Consider the following 17,841-nt stretch of genomic DNA (forward strand, 5'->3'; position numbering starts at 1 on the left):
GCGTAGTAACAACGTCAGATTTAGTGGACATGCACATGACAGTCATGTTGATAGTTTTAAATGTTATCAGACAATCTGACCTGATAAAAGGTCAGAGGAAGGAAGTTATTCAAATGCATCTGTAACCAAATCTCATGGTCATGTTTTCCAGTAGTTTGATAAAACCTTTGAGCACTAAAACACCACAAATGTGAGCCTCATGACGACGACACTGCTGGAAAAAGGTCATGAGATTACATCTGAGAACCATAAACATCTGTACAGCAGTCGGTGCCAGTGTGTCATATAGACGCCGATTTAATCTACTGGAATAGTTCATCCCTTGACCTCCTGGTGACACCAAATTAACAGCTAGAGGAGGAGGATGAGCAAGGTCAGCAGGATTCATGAATTTTATCCGTGTGAACAGCTTCTTTTTTGAATGTCATGTAATGGTTTAAATCGAGTTGGGTAACATGTACCGTTTCCACTGGATCATTGTGCAATTTAATAGTGAACATCTGTTTTAGGGCCGGAGTTAAAGAAAGAGAAGAGATTTTTTTATTTGGAAGATATGATACACCAGGTTGTGGATTGTCAGAAAATTAGTGCTGGGTGCGTCAACGTCAACGCACGTTAACGCACGTTAACGCACGGCGCGTTTCCATGACAACTGACCAGAAAAAGTCATGTTTACGTGTAGATTGTTAAAATGAGTCACGCTAAACTTTAAAAACAGTGGAACACATATGCAGTACACAGGTACGCTGGTTATTTGTAGCACTGCTTCTTTCTTTTCTTTAATAAACAGACCGCTCCAGTTCAACGGTAGGCTAACGCTAATGTCGCTAAACGAGCTAACGCAGCTAACTGGTAAGCGGTGCCTGGACTCTATGTGGAGCAAAGAAACAAGAAAAATATTCACATTTAAGAAGCTGAAACAATCAGAAATTGTTGTTGAAATTGTTTTAATCATGGAAAAAGCTTCAAACCGATTATCAAAATAGCTGACGATGAATCTAGTAATCGATAAATAAAAGATTGATCGATTAATTGTTTCAGCTCAAACTGAAATATCTCTAAATGAATCCATTGTGAAACAGAATTGGAAACAAATGGACACAGAAAATCAACAGCGATACCCAGCTTTAATCTGTTCTTAATAATAATAATAATAATAATATTTTTCACATCGTCTCTGACCGGTTGCAGACACAAAGAGCTGCTTGGGTCACGTGGGAACCTGTAAACACAGCACAGCGACTGCGCTCAGCCCACAAATGAGTGAGTTGAGTCGGGTTTGCTGTGAACCCTGTTGCTCAGAGGAGGAGAAATCAAACGCTCACGTGGCAAAAGAGGCCGACACGAGCGAGGAGGGCCAACACGGAGCAAATTATTAAAGGGCTGGATCTGGAATAATGGGCTTAGCTCATTTAGCCTGCTTTTCACCAGCAATCCCACACCACCAACCCCACCCCCCCTCCCTTCTTCATTTATAGCCCATTACTCCAGCAGCGACTACTATGGGATGCAGAAGCTGAGAGTAAGTCATCTCCATGGCAACGCTGTCCTCTCCCTCTCTCTCACACACTCTCTCTCAATTTCTGTCCATTTGTCTGAGTCATTGTATTTCTGCCTATGACCTTTGCTGCACACACACAGACACACACAAGGAGACCATAGACGAGTGTGTGTGTGTGTGTGTGCATCACACACATATTAATACACATTTCAATATAACATTTGTTAGTCCATGTGGTGCTGCTGCCTGTGACACACTGTGTGTGCATGTTTCTGCAGTGTGTGTCTGCATGCACAAGGAATAATAACACACACACACACACATATGCATTCAGCCACACACACACACAAAGCGGAATAATGTTTTTTTGTGCCGTACAAATAATCCTACTGGATATTCTTGGCAGTCTGTGTTTCCAGCTCGGCCTCCTGTGAAGTTTCTCTAGCACAACTCATGCATGCAATTGTGTGTGTGTGTGTGTGTGTGTGTGTGTGTGTGTGTGTGTGTGTGTGTGTGTGTGTGTGTGTGTGTGTGTGTGTGTGTGTGTGTGTGTGTGTGTGTGTGTGTGTGTGTGTCTGATATGGTTGAGCCCCCATGGAGACAGCAAAGGCACTGGCAGCTGTAGCTGTCGTTTCTGTAGTGTTGTTGAAAACTGAATAAACAATGGATGTCTGTGTCTGTGTGTCTGTCTATGTGTGTGTGTGTATAATTTGCCTTATTTGTGAGTGTGACAAAGAGTCCGGGGGTTAAGTGTCTGAGCCCCAGTGTGACCTCCGTACGAGTTGTTTTGCAGGCAAAGTGCAGCACGGCTTGTTATCGAGTGAAGCTGAACTCGGGTTTGGGGACAAATAAAAACTCACAACTCAATACAACAACAGGCGACTGAGGCTGTTTGTGAGAACACACACACACACACATTTATTTACACTGTACACAAAAATCTTACCTGACAAAAAGGCAACTTTTTCTTTGAGGATGGGAAGCACCTCCATTGCTCTCATCTCCTCATTTCTCCGGAAACCTGCAAAGACAGAAATGGAGACGAATAAAAAAAAGATTAGAACTTCCTGTTCTTTCACAGCTGATCGGCCGTGACGGGGGGATTGAGTCTTAGCTCAGATTGAGTCTTAGCTCAGATCGCTTGCATCATGAGGGAGAAAAAAGTCTCACACTCACTCGTACGTTGAATAGTTGAGGAGGAAACGCAGAAAAGTGGAGGCTGTGGTTGAGGGAAATGGTAATAATGAGACAAAGTGGGGCCAAATTTGGGGAGAGGGTGAACGTTAGTTGTAGCTCCTCGTGGAGCAGAGGTGAAATGAGGTAAAGCAACATAACACACAATAGGTAACGGCATTAAGTTAAACCATAACACCGTAAAATACTAACGACGATATTAAGAGGATTCTCACACGGCGAGGAGTCGTCGGATTTTCACATTTACAAGTGTTGAGTCAAGGAAAAATGGGGCTAAATTTATGAGGATTACCACAAGTGAACGCTAATAAGATTAACCGTCTACAGCCAGGCAGGCACCACTGACAGAATAAACTGAACAAGAACAAGAACGGCACTTAATAAAGCTAATAATCAACACTAAGTTATTAGGTTTCATTGTCTGTAGAGAATCCACAGACAAACAGCAGACTAAAACACTAAATATTAATGTCAAAATTAGCCATTTAATGCATTTTATTGTACATTTTATGAATCCTGGCCAGCTGAGAAGAAGAAATACCTATAGTTCCCCCGGCTCTTTATATATATATAAATATATACAAATATATATATGTATATTTATATATAAACACAAAAATATATATATATATATATATATATATATATATATATACACGTACATATACACATACATATACACATATATATGCACATACATGCATACATTTATACATATATATGCACATACATGCATACATTTATACATATATATATGCACATACATGCATACATTTATATGCACATACATGCATACATTTATACATATATATATATATATATATATATATATATACACATACATGCATACATTTATACATATATATGCACATACATTTAAACATATATATGCACATACATGCATACATTTATACATATATATGCACGTACATGCATACATTTATACATATATATGCACATACATGCATACATTTATACGTTTTATATGTAATAAATAGAAGAATAATTGAACAGTTGGCATGATAACTGATGCAAAACACATCACAGCAATAACCTTAACTATTAACTCCTGCCCCCTCCAATAAAAATCAATCTGGATCTCAAGTGTGTGATTGTGTGAAAGACGGCCCCCACGACGCACCGTTAATCATCTGTCAGAAGTGAACGGATGGCTCTCGGGAGATATTCAATAATCTGTTCAAACACAACGCCTAAATATAGAGCCACAATTCTCTGAGATGATTAGACGCACATCACATCACACACACACATATAAAAACACAGACACACACAGGTGGACAGAGCAGACCCAGATTCTGTCCTTCACACCCAGCAGAGGTCAGCTTTGAATGACTGATGAAGACCCAGACGAGTCATTTCACCCAAGTGTCTACTTTTACTTTTGCTTCTGATTTGTCTGCGTCCAACAAGGTGGATTTTCATCTGCCTGGTTTTGTACTCGGTGAATTAACTCACTTTACATCAGCACAACGTCACACATTGAAAATTCAGTTAACATTTGTCGAGATCAACTCAGGTTAATGTAAAACGCAACACTGTTTGTACGAGCCGCATTAAAGTTTAATATTTTGATCATGTAGGTGTGTGAAATATTAAAGCAAAACGCATAGGAAACATAAGTCTCCATGCTTTTTCCATGATTCAAACAAGATTTTTGATTGTTTTAGCTTCTTGAATGTGACTATTTTCTTTGTTGCTTTGCTCCAAATAAAGAAATTATTAAAAGTGAATCATTTTGGTTCATGGACAAAACAATTGATCAACATTTTTCGACATTTTATGGCCCAAGCGATGACTAGTTGCAGCTCTACACTACACTGTTGGACAAAGGAAAGGAAAAGACACGTCATCCAATTCCCTTCTTAAAGTCTGAAGGTAAAGTGATAAGGAAGGGGTCATACTTCACATGTCCACAGGTGTGCGACGTAAAATTCTGACATCTGTCCATTTCTGTGTTTCACGCACAAACTTGCTCAAAGACATGGAACGGAATACTGGATTAAACACATTAGACTAACCCTGGATTTCCACTGGACGCGGAACGGCCGCGGAACGGCAGCGGCGCGGTCGCCGTTGCAAATCGCTTCCATTCTAATCAATGAGAGCATTCCCACCGGCCGCGCTGCGGAGCGCATAGCAGCGGCCCAGAAGCGGCTCGCCACGCCGCATCGCTATCGATAGGAATCAGTTCTATTTTTTCCGTTGCCGCCGCTGAACCTCGTAAATTTCAACGAAGCAGATCGCACCAGACAGGAAAAGCGACACAGAATCGAAGTAAAACATTTCCGCCCCCCTTTCAAAATAAAACACAATACGCATGTAATATCGCCTGTCACAACTTCACATCAACATTACGTCGTGACCGGTGCTGCCAGGTAAACAGTCAATTAATCAGAGCGTCTCTGAGAGTTATAATGTACGACGAGAGACTGATTGTTGAAGTGGAGAAACATAAAATCATTTATGACACCAGATCAACAGTTCTTCCACGTCGGAGAATGAAAAGAAGCTGTGTTGTTGTTGTTTACTTTATACACACAGTCTATCGCTGGATCTCGCGAACTCGCGTCCGTTCGAGATTATCGCGCGATCTTCCGTGAATACCGCCGGCTCCCAAGGCTCCGCGCTGCTGCCGTAACGCGCCCGGTGGGGATTGACGCTGGGGAGAGGACGAAGCAGAACCGCGCCGCTGCCGTTACACGGCCGTTCCACGTCCAGTGGAAATCCAGGGTTAGAGTAAGGACGCCTCATGTTAGAGTACGAGCATGCACAAATCTGCGTGGCTTTTTCACGGATGCAGAAATGCAAACCCTCTCTCAGCAGATCTCAGAATGCTGTCAACATGGCCCGGCCTTTAAGACACATGCACACACAGAGAGAAAGACATTGTTTCCATGTATTACGCAACAGTGGAGCGCAGTAACTAAGAAGAGTAACCTCTATATATATCAGCTTTTTTTTTCTTTAAAACTGCTATGCAAACCCTCACTAACTAACTAACTAACACACACGTCTGTTGGCCACTTACAGTAAAGTGAACTCAAATCCCCGCTCTCAGCGTGTCACTGTACATGCTAATGAGATACTTATTCTTCCCCGCCACCGGGGGAGATTGATGAGAATGAGGACTTGTCTCTATTTTTACTCTTTCTTTTTTTTCTCCCTCCTCCTCTCATTCCTCTCCAGATTCCCCCCAGGGTGCCACAAAAAAACAAATTGCGACGATCAACTACATTTCCCACTGTGCTCTCATCATAGATGATGCATGAGAGGAGGTTGATTCGGAGGTCGGTTCTCTCGCTCTGCCAACGAAACAAAAAAGCCAGCGCTAACGCGACACAGTTGTACTACGGAGATAGGAAGGGGTTTCGGGATTTTTTCTTTATAATCCTGCTGAAAAACAGTCAAACAAACGTAATGGTAACACGGACACATTGGATTTTGTTGCAGAAGCAGGTCAGAGGAAGCATCAGGAAGTTATTATGTAATCCTGAATAAATCTTCATACACTGCAGTCTGGGAGTGTTTGGCCTCAGAGGAGACACTCAAGAAATCTTTGCTTGAATCTTTGCTCAATTTTTAAAATCGATGATGTGCGCTGATAACACAGAGACAATTACACACACCGTCCATGACTTCCCCTGAAGCTATTTTATTAAAGATTTCCTTCAATGAGAAGAAATGTAAATTACAACTTAAAACACCTCATTGTGTATTTTACTGTGGTAACAGGTTAATGTTTTTGTCACTGCGTGTTATGTACAGCTAGGGCTGAAACTGACGATTATTTTCTTGCTTAATCAAGTAATGGTTTGGTCCATAAAAAGGCATAAAATGTTGAAAAATAGATGATAGGTGTTTGTCAAACAACCTTTTTTGTCCACAGACCAAAATGATTCAGTTTGAATGATGTCTTTGTTTACATGGAGCAAAGAAACCAGACAATATTCACATTTAAGAAGCTAAAACAATCAGAAATCTTGATTTAATCGTGAAAAGAAGAAAAAGCTTCAAACCGAATAATCACTTATCAAAATAGTTGACGGTAAATTTAGTAATCAAGAAATCGTTTCAGCTCTTTCACTGCCGTTATTTACAGCTAGGGCTACAACTAACGATTATTTTCTCGATTAATGTCATAAAATGTTGAAAAATATCGGTCAAATAATGGAAACGACGACATTCTCAAATGTCTCGTTTTGTTGATTTCCGAGTTATATAGAGCAAAGAAACCAGACAATATTCACATTTAAGAAGCTGAAAAATCACAGAAACTGCATTCGATTCTTTAGAAAACCAAAATAGTTGACGATTCATTTAGTAATCGATTAATGGAGTAATCAGTTTCAGCCCTATTTGCAGCATTGGTACATTTTCCATTCCAGTGTACGGCTAATAAACATGTTCAGAGTGTCATTTTACATCATGCACATAAATGGATTAGTCAGCTTTCGACAATGCTGTGATTCAACATCGTCTGATCTTGACCCCCCAAAGCGACCGTCAGCTGTCTGATTGGTCCACTGACGCTGACCAGAAGGAAGAAAAACCCCCCGTTGACGACAAGATGACACGCCGAAAACCCCCCCACCATGTTTGTGTGTGTGCAGGACGAGAGTGAGCACAGTGAGCATTCTGTAATGCTGCGTGAATTAGCCACTGTGTCGTAAAACATTTTTTTTAACTGCCGCTGAATTAACGTCTGCTTTGACACAAACAACCTTCTGTATCGAGGGGGAATAAAAAGGAGAAAATCACACAGTTTTGACCCACAAAACTGAATGTCGTGCTTTTCACCAACTGCAATATGACTTTATCCAGAACACGATGACAAACTTTTATGTGACTAGCTTATTAACACTCTTGGCAAGCTTCCCCGTTGACGTGTTTACAGCGTATGAAAGTGCTTTTGGGTGGATTTTGTCCTTGAAAACAGGACGAGATCCTCACATCTTAGAACTCCCCATTTAGAGGATTTATACACTGTCTGTGACATTTTCAGCACAACAAAGTCTGTCTCAGACTAGTGATGAATACAGAGCAGCCATCTTCTACACATTTTTATTATCTACTATTATATATCTCACCATCAATATAACCTTTAAATCAGGGGTCTCAAACTGTATAGCCACAATAGATGGGCATTGGCCCCCAGGTGATTTGAGTTCGAGACCCCTGTTTTTTTTTTATCGTTTATTTATTCTTCTTTAACAACTGGAGCATTATGTTTCTGAACGTGAGTTAAGTGGAAGTAGTACTTGGATAAAATCACAAATTAACAGCTTGGTAGTTAAGCAGATGTAACACGACAGTGCCAGACTGTATCGGCAGATACTCGAGAAGAATTGGACAAGAAAAAATGTCCCTGATACGCTCATATACAAGCTTAATTTTGTGTCCTATTCCATACAAAAAAGAACAACAACAGAGACACTTCCCATGTGCTCTGCACGGCTTTGGAACTGGAGAAAGTGGCACAGCAGCTAAATATAGAGTGGTCAGGTCACACCCACACCACACACACATACAGAGAGAGTGACAAACACATCATGAGAAGGTGAAGAATAAAGCCTCTTTCACACTCAAATTTGTGGGTTAACCCGGATGAAGCCACTAAAAAGGTGATTAGCACCATTCCCTTTGAAGGTTGTTGTGCCCTATGGTGTTTTTCCCCTCATGCCTGCATCACTGTGACTGCACAGAAATGTGATAAACTACTTAATAAAAGTAAGGATTGCTACAAACTCCTCATGGGTGACAGGTAAAACGTCTCCAACTTATCTCACGCAAGTCCAGTAGCCCACAGCGAACCCATGCTAATGAGCGGAGAATGGTGCAATCAAGGAGAAGAAGAAGAAATGTGCGGATTAACCAACTGATGCTGGAATCAGGTTGTTATATTCATATAACTATCTTAAATAATGTGTGATGAACTGCAATCATAAGATACAACACCATTGAGCATTAATATTTTTGTCCCAAACAAAGTGTACAGTAGACTATCATCGGCACTAAATTAATCTTAAAGTTTGAAGCTTTTTTCATGATTAAAATAAAGATTTCTGATCGTTTTAGCTTCTTAAATGTGAATATTTTCTTGGATTCTTTGCTCCACGTAACAAAGAAATCATCAAAACTGAATCGTTTTGGTCTGTGGACAAAAACACGACGTTCGAGAACATCGTCACATCCACCGATCAACGTTTTTTTTTTTCCATTTTATGGACCAAACCATTCATCGAGAACATAATCGACAGATTAATCCATTACGTAAAAATAATAATTAGTTGCATCTCTAATAAAAATCCTAAGCTACAACCACCATACGCTTTGAGGAAGTTTCGTTCAAAGCATCTGCATTGGCTTCAGCGTTACATCATCCCAAACAACAGCATGACATCAGCCTTATAGGCTCCAACTAGACCATAGATATGGGCCCCTAATTACGCCGATAACGCCCAGTTAATTGTCTGCCAATATTCAAATCAGGGCTCAAACTATACACAGGTGAGAGGGAGAGGGAATGGAGGGTACAGTGGTGTAAAAATGACAGCAGGAAAGACAGATGGTAATGATGTCTGAACCAGTCAGTCACAGTCAAACCTGTCGCACTCTCCATTCTAATGTCTTGTCATGAGGGACTTGCAGAATTTAAATTCACCTCCCACTGATAAACCGAGGAAAGGCAGAGGCAGGAGTACAGGAAATGACCTAATCCTGGATCTATAATACTGTGTTTTGTTGTGTACCTGTCAGCTGGATGAGGGCAGAGCCAGTCTGGGCATAACACCACTTGTGATTAGTTGTCCAGCAACTCATGCTTGATAATTCTTCCACAAATTGTTAAGAAAACAACAAAAAAAGGAGGATTTCTGGAGCGATTTGCTGATGGAGGAACATGCTCCGCTAATGATAGAGCGACTGGCTGCTGCACCGAAAGGAAGCCCGATCCACTGTGGGCACAGTCACGGCAGCTGAGGCTGATCCTGGGATTCCTGTGGGGAGATATTCCAGCCCAGCAGACGACCAAAACTGCTCATTCTGCTCCCGCGTCTACGCATCCGTATGGAAAAGCTGCTGCAACGATTTCCACGCAGAGGCCCGAGTTGTCAGCGAAGACAATTTCAGTGGGCAACAACAACGGCAGCAGTGTGCAGAGTGGATGCATGGCCTCAGGGTGCACTTCATGTGGGCATTAGGTGAGTTGCTAATCTGCCGGTCTCTTAGAAAGACAGGTTCCTGGAGGTAATCCTGAAGTGTAGGAGGTATAATGATTAGAATATGCCTGCACTGCATTTATGCGCCATGAGAAGCTGCTTAGCATTAGGAAGGAGAGACTCGAGGCCGTTGAGATGAGCCGAGTCATCCGGGAACCAACAATACTATATTGTGTTTGTATGAGGATATCAGTGCATACAAAACCAATCTTAACAAAATCATCAAACGAGCCAATCACGTGGCAACAGTTCAATGCATGAAAACGTGGTGAAGCCAACCTGCTGAAGCTCAAACTGAGCGTAAGAAAAAGGGAAAGCAAAGTGATTTAGGTGACTTTGATTGTGCCGTTGTTTTTGGTACGCGAGTACTTCAGAAATTGCTGATCCATTTGGGATTATTTACTCACAACCATCTCTAGGATTTTCAAAACAGTCATGTGAAGAAAAACACTCCACTGAGCAGTGGTTTTCAGGGTAAAATGCCATGTTGATACAAGAGGTCAGAGAAAAAATGGACAGTTTGACTAGTTTGAAATTCTAAATTATAGATAGGAAACAGTAACTCAAACAACCACAAGTGACAACAAAAGTATGGAGAAGACCATCTTGCTTGAAGCAGAGAAGCTACAGCAGCAGAAGACCATGACAGAGGGCTTATTTGGTAAATGTAATACCGAAGGAAGTGGCTGGTGAGTGTATAGCTGTCTTATAATAATAAAAAGTAAATGATATATCAAAAGGCTTTGGTAGAAAAACAGTGTTTTGTTTGTGAGCCACTGCATGATGTCTCTAAATGTAACATTTCCCACACAGACCATAAGTTGATCATCCACCCGTGTGAATTATACAACTCCATTACAGTTCTCATTTTATTTATAATAACAATAAAAAGCATCTCAGGAGGTTATCATTATTATCAGGGCTGGAACTTTCAAAATAGATTAAATGGTTGATTATCTTTGAGACTAATCAGAAAACTCAGCATAAAAAAAGACTTGTTTTGTCCACAAAGCAAAAGCAACAAGAATAATCAAACCTATTAATATATTATCAAAGCAGTTGATGCTTCATTTAATCATTGAAAAATCACTGCAGTCTGTACTGTTTTTTTTACCTTGTCGACGGTGTCTACGCTCAGGATCTCAGAGAAACCAAAAGTCCACAAATAATCCAACGGTTCCATGACATAAATGCACCATAAATTCCCAAAACAAAGTTATGACACCCGTGTTTCCTGTTCTGGAACAACTGTATCATGGTGAAACACTGATACACCCCCTCACCCGCCCATCAGTCACAACGGGGGGGTAAGGGACGAGAGGCAGATGCCAGAAATATCAATCACTCTTTTACAGCACGGAAACTACCACAACATACTCAGGGGATCATTCCACATCAAGGCGGCTGTTACTGGGTCATGTGTGCATGTCGTGTACTTGTATTTGTTACCTCTTTGAGACCTTTTGAAGTATAAATACTGACCAAAAACATGGTGCTTAATGAGGTAGAACCTAATTAAATGAGGAACCGTTTAAGTTTCGGGCTAACACTTTGTTTGGGCTGGGCAAATAAATGGAAGTCAATGCAGTGCCTTAAGAAGAATAGTTATCCAAACCTGTGTGTGTTCTCGCAGATGCAAATCATGTCAACACTGCACACACACCTCAGAGGCACGGGGCTTGCAGGGGTCTCCTGGAGGTCAAGTAGGCATTAGACTGAGGCTGATACAACAAGGCAGTTGACTCGACAACACAACGCCACTACAAGTCTCCCCGGAGACAACGCCGCACATACCTCGAGGAGTGGTTGGAGTGAATGTGCTGTGTACGTACATGTACACACCAACACACACACAGAGGGAATGCAACAGCTGTTTGAGCCTGGACAGACTGTACGAGTGGGTGTGGCTCAGTCAGAAGAGGGAGGGGCAAAGTTGTCTTCTTGCCACCAAAATAAACGGATAAATAAGTAAATGTATACATAAATGAATAAATAGATAAATGAAACTCTCACTCACGCACAGCATATTCCTAATATGATTAAAGTGTAGATCACATAATCTGGTAACGGCTCCCACTGACAGCAGCTGACTTGGACACACACACACACACACACACACACACACACACAGCCGCCGCCGCCGCTCCTCCTCCTTCTCCCTCCATAACTAAACCAGCTGTTACGGGTCAAGAGAAACCAGAACCGTGCACATGTGTGCATCCCTGTGCATAGCTGTGGACTTCCCACATTCGCAGCGTGACGGGCATTCCTCGCCGAGGGATGTGTGTGTGTGTGTGTGTGTGTGTGTGTGTGTGTGTGTGTGTGGGAATGGCAGGAATTCCTCGAGGCTGAAGGAGCGGACAGAAATAGGGCGACCGCGACCTGGACCCGTGACCTACATCCCGATCAGAGACGTTCGAAGAAGTCTGGTCAGGAAAAGTGACGTTCGGTTTGAGCGCTAGAGTATTTTTATTAATGACTGTGTCACTGTCGTTTATTTAATTTGGACCCTTTACATTGAAGTACATCTGGGATATTTGGGCACCAGTAAATGAGCAGACTCTGTAATCTCATTCTACGCCCAATTGTGTGCTTCTATAAACCAGCAACTACGAGAGGAAATCAATAAGTCAACAGTTGTTTAACTTGCACTTAGATCTCTAACAGGTGAGCTATGCCAAGACACAGTTGCCAACCTGGTTGTCTGTCTTTATTATGAAATAAATAAATAAAAACTCCTATTTGCAAAACTGTTTTAAATACTACTATTAAATTAAAAGGGCAATGATTATGTGACAGAAGTCCGTCTTCCTACTGGGTTAGGTGTCACATCTGATAGTGTCAACAGTACATTTCAAATAAAGGAAAATACAAGTGCCTTTTCACTCGAGACACTTTCCATCCTCCTCATTATTATTATTAACTATCATCTTCTGCCCTGTTCTCTACTACATAATATTGGCACCTCGTTGTTTTCCATTCACAGCCAGCAATAAGACCGCTATTATTCCGCTTTGATTGACAGCTCGCTGTTGCTCAGTACTGGACAACACACACACACAAAAAAACCCCACAAAGGACCTGTTCTGATTGGTTGTTGTTAGCTCAGTGGGGGTTTAGGTCAGGAGACTCTTCCTTTATGTCTGATTCTTTTATTCTGATGTGTTTGTTCATTATTTAGTTGGACGATGATGAAGCTCAATATACAGTGCTACAATCCTGCAGCACAGCATTGTCCTATAATGCAATAATGCATAAGAAGGCACAGTAGGAGTTTGCATTAGCTTTAATGAACGCCATTTTCCTAATCCCCGTTTTCTATCAAATATTTATATTCATCTTGAGCACACATTTACAAGTATTACGGTCATTCGTTGGCCTTGAGCGGCTTTCAATAAAAGCTGGAAAATGCGGCTGATGTAAAAAATGTCTGACGAGAAAGAGCATACGCTTAAGTTAGTGCCTGTTCTTTCAGCTGACGGCGGAGCAATATACGCATATTTTAAGATGGCATTTGTGCCAATTCACTATAATCTGGGATGCTACAACTCTCCACTCTTTTTTTTTTTACCGCACTCCTGATATTGCTGAGTAAAATCCAACCCACCACTAAAAATGAAGTCTCAAGACAGCCATCTGAGTTAATCTAGGGGAGAAAACCTGCACTAAAAAAACACACTTCTTTTAAAAAGGAGAAGCACTTATTTTCATGCTGCATTATAAATCTGGTCGTTGTCAGTGAAATGGCCTATCATTATTTAGAAACATGAAGTTTCCTAACCACTCAGATGCTCCGTGCACTTCCATTTTCCCCCCAGTTTGTCCCCAAATTTGAGATTTGGCCGAGTAGACACGGCGAGAAAAAAAGCACCATCTTTTCGTTTATCTCCACCTCTCTCTCTTTCTCTGGTTTCTCCATCCATCCAGACCTCTAATAGCAGGGTAGGCTAACCAAGCGGGAAAGGAGGCCAGGGTTACCCCAGCGACCCAAACACAGCAGGGGAGGAGGGAAGGGGAAAAAGACAGAGAGAATGGTGGCTTGTTATTGGTGCCAAGAGTTCATTCGTCTGGGTCTTTTTAGCACAATCTGACAAAGTGCGACGAGTCAGAGAAAGAACAGTTATAAGACTAAGTGTCGTACATTAAATTCTTATGTGTTTTTAATGTAATCTTAGAATAACTGTGTATGAGAGAGTAATAAGGGCTGTATTCAGTCGAGTCCTGCTGTAGTTTAATGTCAACAGCTTAATGCAGCTCTGTCTGTTTTCCAATCTGCACAAATGCGCCATCTGCAGGTGATGCAGAGCTTACACTCCAGCTTGCAACTGATTACTGAAGATTTACATTAATTCCACTACCAGGCACAGACAGACAGAGAGAGAGAGAGAGCGGGGAAACGGAGTAGAAAGACAGACCGTGCTGTTAATGGTCAATCCCACAACATTCCCCTCATCGCAAAGCCCTCTTCAGCATCTGTCCAGGTCCAAAAGCATTATTATTATTACATAGCAGCACTCCCCTCTGTGAAACCCACTCCTCAGTCAGTCATACCAGTGGCTGTGGATGCCAGGCCTTACCCTGCACCCTCAAAAACAGTGAAGTGATAACTTAAGCACCACACAGCTGCATAAAAACACTGCCCTGACAGCTTTACGCCGTCGCTGTGAAGCCAGGCATTGTGTACACGCTGTATAATTACACTCATGTCGTCTTCGCTGCCTTTTTGCGCGAGCGCTAGAGCCAGTTTGCATCAACGCCCCGAAGCTTTTGGTGGCAACCTGCCAACTCACTGTCCTCCTATAGAGCGAGGGTTTAAGGCTTAATGAATGAATGAATGAATGAATGAATAAATGGGTGCATTAACTATTTCACGAAAAAGCTACTCAAAATAAACGACTGCGTACACCTCTCCACAAAAAAAAAGTTTTCCACTGGAGCACAGAGGACTAAACGGTCTTAAAGACTTAAGTGGTCATCATGCGTCTCCTCAGAATGTCACACGGGCATTATATCAACCCTTTATATGACATTACAGACCATCATCGTAACACACTATACTTTAACAATAAAAAGAGAGAGTGTACAGGAGAAAATAAATCAAATTTTAAAGAATGACACAAAACGACAAATCAAGTCAGTGCTGGGGGAAAACAAAGGGACGCGGATTAAAAGCAACAGACAACGTCCACGTCAACTCATCGCGGAGGAGCTTTTAACGCTAAAGAGAGGAGCACCAGGCGCACGGAGACGACCACGGCATCATCATAGTGAGGACGACAAAAGAACACTGATGTGTTCAAGTTGATGCATGTGAGAATATTTTACCTGCTATCTGACTCGATACATCTCCTTTCGGCTCTTTAGGGAGGGATCCATCTGTGGATACATGAAAGAGAAAGAGAGCGTAAATACATGATCTCAACAAATGAGGTAAGACTTTGATTATGTTTGATATTAAGCATTGGCCAAGTCCTCTTTTTTAAGAGTGTGGTCTGTATGGCATGATCACAGCTTTTATTAGCATGCTAACATAAACAGTTCCGATACCGGCTCAAAGATATTATACTTCGTCCTCAGGGAAGACATAATAGCAGCTATCCATCCACCAACAGTGGTCCAGACATTTCAGTGACATTGCAGTTTTCTCAAGTGTGGCTAAAAAGGACAATAGGACCACTCATAGCAACAACTATGAGAGCCCGGCGCCGTTTGTCCAATAAAAACAAAAGCTGAGGCTTTTACAATAAGGTTTTTGCATTAGTTAAAGTCTGACGGGAAAACTCTCTCAGTAAAGCGGGAAAAAAACCAAACCAAAATCCACAGGAAAAACTTTTGGTTTATGACAAACAAGCTGCTACTTTTCAGAAATCCGAGCACACCTAATGCCACTTGTGCGTGACGTCGCGTCGCAGTCGTTTTTCTCGGTCCGTGCGCTCGCTTCCTTTGTAATTAGTCGACCGAAAACGGCACGCTCCACTTCCACCGGATCAGTGCGTCCAGGAGTCACTTTCTCATCGCTGTATAACTCATGACCGAGGCGCTCACTCACTCACTCACTCTCTCACTCACTCTCTGCTCTCTCAACAATCGGCCCGTTGATGGGAGTCTATAGGCTGCTGTTGTGACAGACGCTGCGACGCAGTCAGTGTCATGTGCCGTCGACATGTTAGCAGACTGAAGGCTTGACTCGGTGACACATGCTCCCTGTGTTCTGACTCAGGACAACTCAGAGACACAGAAGCTTCTAGTTGTAGTTGATACAGGAGTCGTCTAAAACGACTGTTAGATACTGAATAATGTTTTAAATGGACATTTAAACATGTCTGGTTCTTATTCTCGTGTGTATTTAGGGGATGAGCTTCATCAGTGGAAATGCAAAGCAGACCGCAATTGGGTAGTTTGTCAATTCACTTTAATTTGATGTTCCATTTACAAATGCAAGTGTCGTGTCTCTAATAATAACCTGTTGACGGTCAAATATAGGATAGGACAGTTTAAAAGCAACTAATTGTCAGCTTATCTATAATTTGATGTTTCCTTGACAATAAATGTATTGTAAATTTAGACGTGTGATCATACGTTGACACGATCCTGTTAACTTTGAGGTGACGGACTAATCAGAAGTAGTCAAGGATGGTTAATTTAATGGTCAATAGTCAGGGACTTTCGTATGGGATTAGGCTTAGAATCTGTAGAATAACAATGAAGCTCAACATATAATCTAGCGGTAATTATCAGATGAATAAGTGTCAACTGATTATTAACTGATTCAAAATGGATTTAAAGAGTGTTTTGGCAGATGTACTAAGAACCTAGACTACTATGTATTGCACAATAAAGTACAGTGAGTAGACATCGATAAGCTGAAGTGCCGTCATGAGAATCCTGTTAACAAAAGTCCTTTGTGTGGGGATTTCTATGGACCATCTGTGCTTTTAATTTATGGACTGTTATTACAGTTTATGGCTGTGCAATATCTTTAGATATATTATATTTACAGACGCACACTTGAGTTTATTTTTGATGTGCCACATCATCATTATGGGGCTGTATTTAATTGTATTGTCATTTTAAAAGAATAAAGCTTTGCATTTGCCACACAACACAGATGAAGGCACTAAGGCAACGCCAACAAACAAACAAATACACGAGCAAACACGATACAGAACAGGAGAAGAACTTAAGGCAGTCGAGACAAAGCAAGGAGCTCGTGTTGTTGTCGATGTTGTCATAAGAAGAAGCTTATTTTTACCGTTAAGTATCGTTTCATTCCTCTGTTTACTAAGAAACTCGTCACCGCCACGATGACCTTTCCAAAAGTTGAACAAATCATCCGCGAAAGACTGAAAAACACTGTGCAGTCACTTGGCAGCGAACATGACCTGAGGCTAATGAGACCCATTCATACAGGTTGACTTTTCTTCAAGCACTTCCACATGAAGTGCCAAGACAGACAGACAGACAGACAGACAGACAGACAGACAGACAGACAGACAGACAGACAGACAGACAGAAGAAGCATCAAGTTTCCCCTTTCGTAATCACAACACTGGTGTTGATGTGGTTGCTGTGCACAAGCCGATACTATTGTTTATGCTCGCACTATTACGAGTTGAGCGCAACACTAGGGCTTGTACTTGACGTCAAGTCCTGACTGTCCAGTTTTCGAGACTCTGCACCAAGTATCTGCTTGCCAAAGTTCCCTTGAGCAAGAAACGCAACCCTTCTAATGCCATGTGCAACAGTCACGACCTTCGCGTCAACACCCGTGTATCATATTCAACGCACCTGTTGAGATTATGATACGAGTCTCTCTGCTATGAAAAACGGGTTCCTCGCTCTATTGGCTGAAAGAATGGACTACCTTTCCAGACAGCTGTGATTTAGCAACACACAGTACACATAAAA

General features: G+C 41.7%; 1 protein-coding gene across 2 annotated transcripts in view; it reads right to left on the reverse strand.

Moving 5' to 3' along the window:
* Window positions 1-17,841, reverse strand: part of LOC310935845 (triple functional domain protein) — a 79,484-nt gene that overhangs the window by 44,503 nt on the left and 17,140 nt on the right. For both annotated transcript variants that reach the window (XM_083899816.1, XM_083899815.1), the window contains exons 2-3: window positions 15,259-15,309; window positions 2,448-2,522 (exon numbers count right to left, since the gene is read on the reverse strand). In XM_083899816.1, coding sequence (XP_083755942.1) covers window positions 2,448-2,522; window positions 15,259-15,309 — 126 coding nt within the window. The remainder of the gene's footprint in view (window positions 1-2,447; window positions 2,523-15,258; window positions 15,310-17,841) is intronic.

The sequence above is a fragment of the Microchirus variegatus genome, assembly GCF_963457635.1.
Source record: "Microchirus variegatus genome assembly, chromosome: 13".
Taxonomy (NCBI): Eukaryota; Metazoa; Chordata; class Actinopteri; order Pleuronectiformes; family Soleidae; genus Microchirus; species Microchirus variegatus.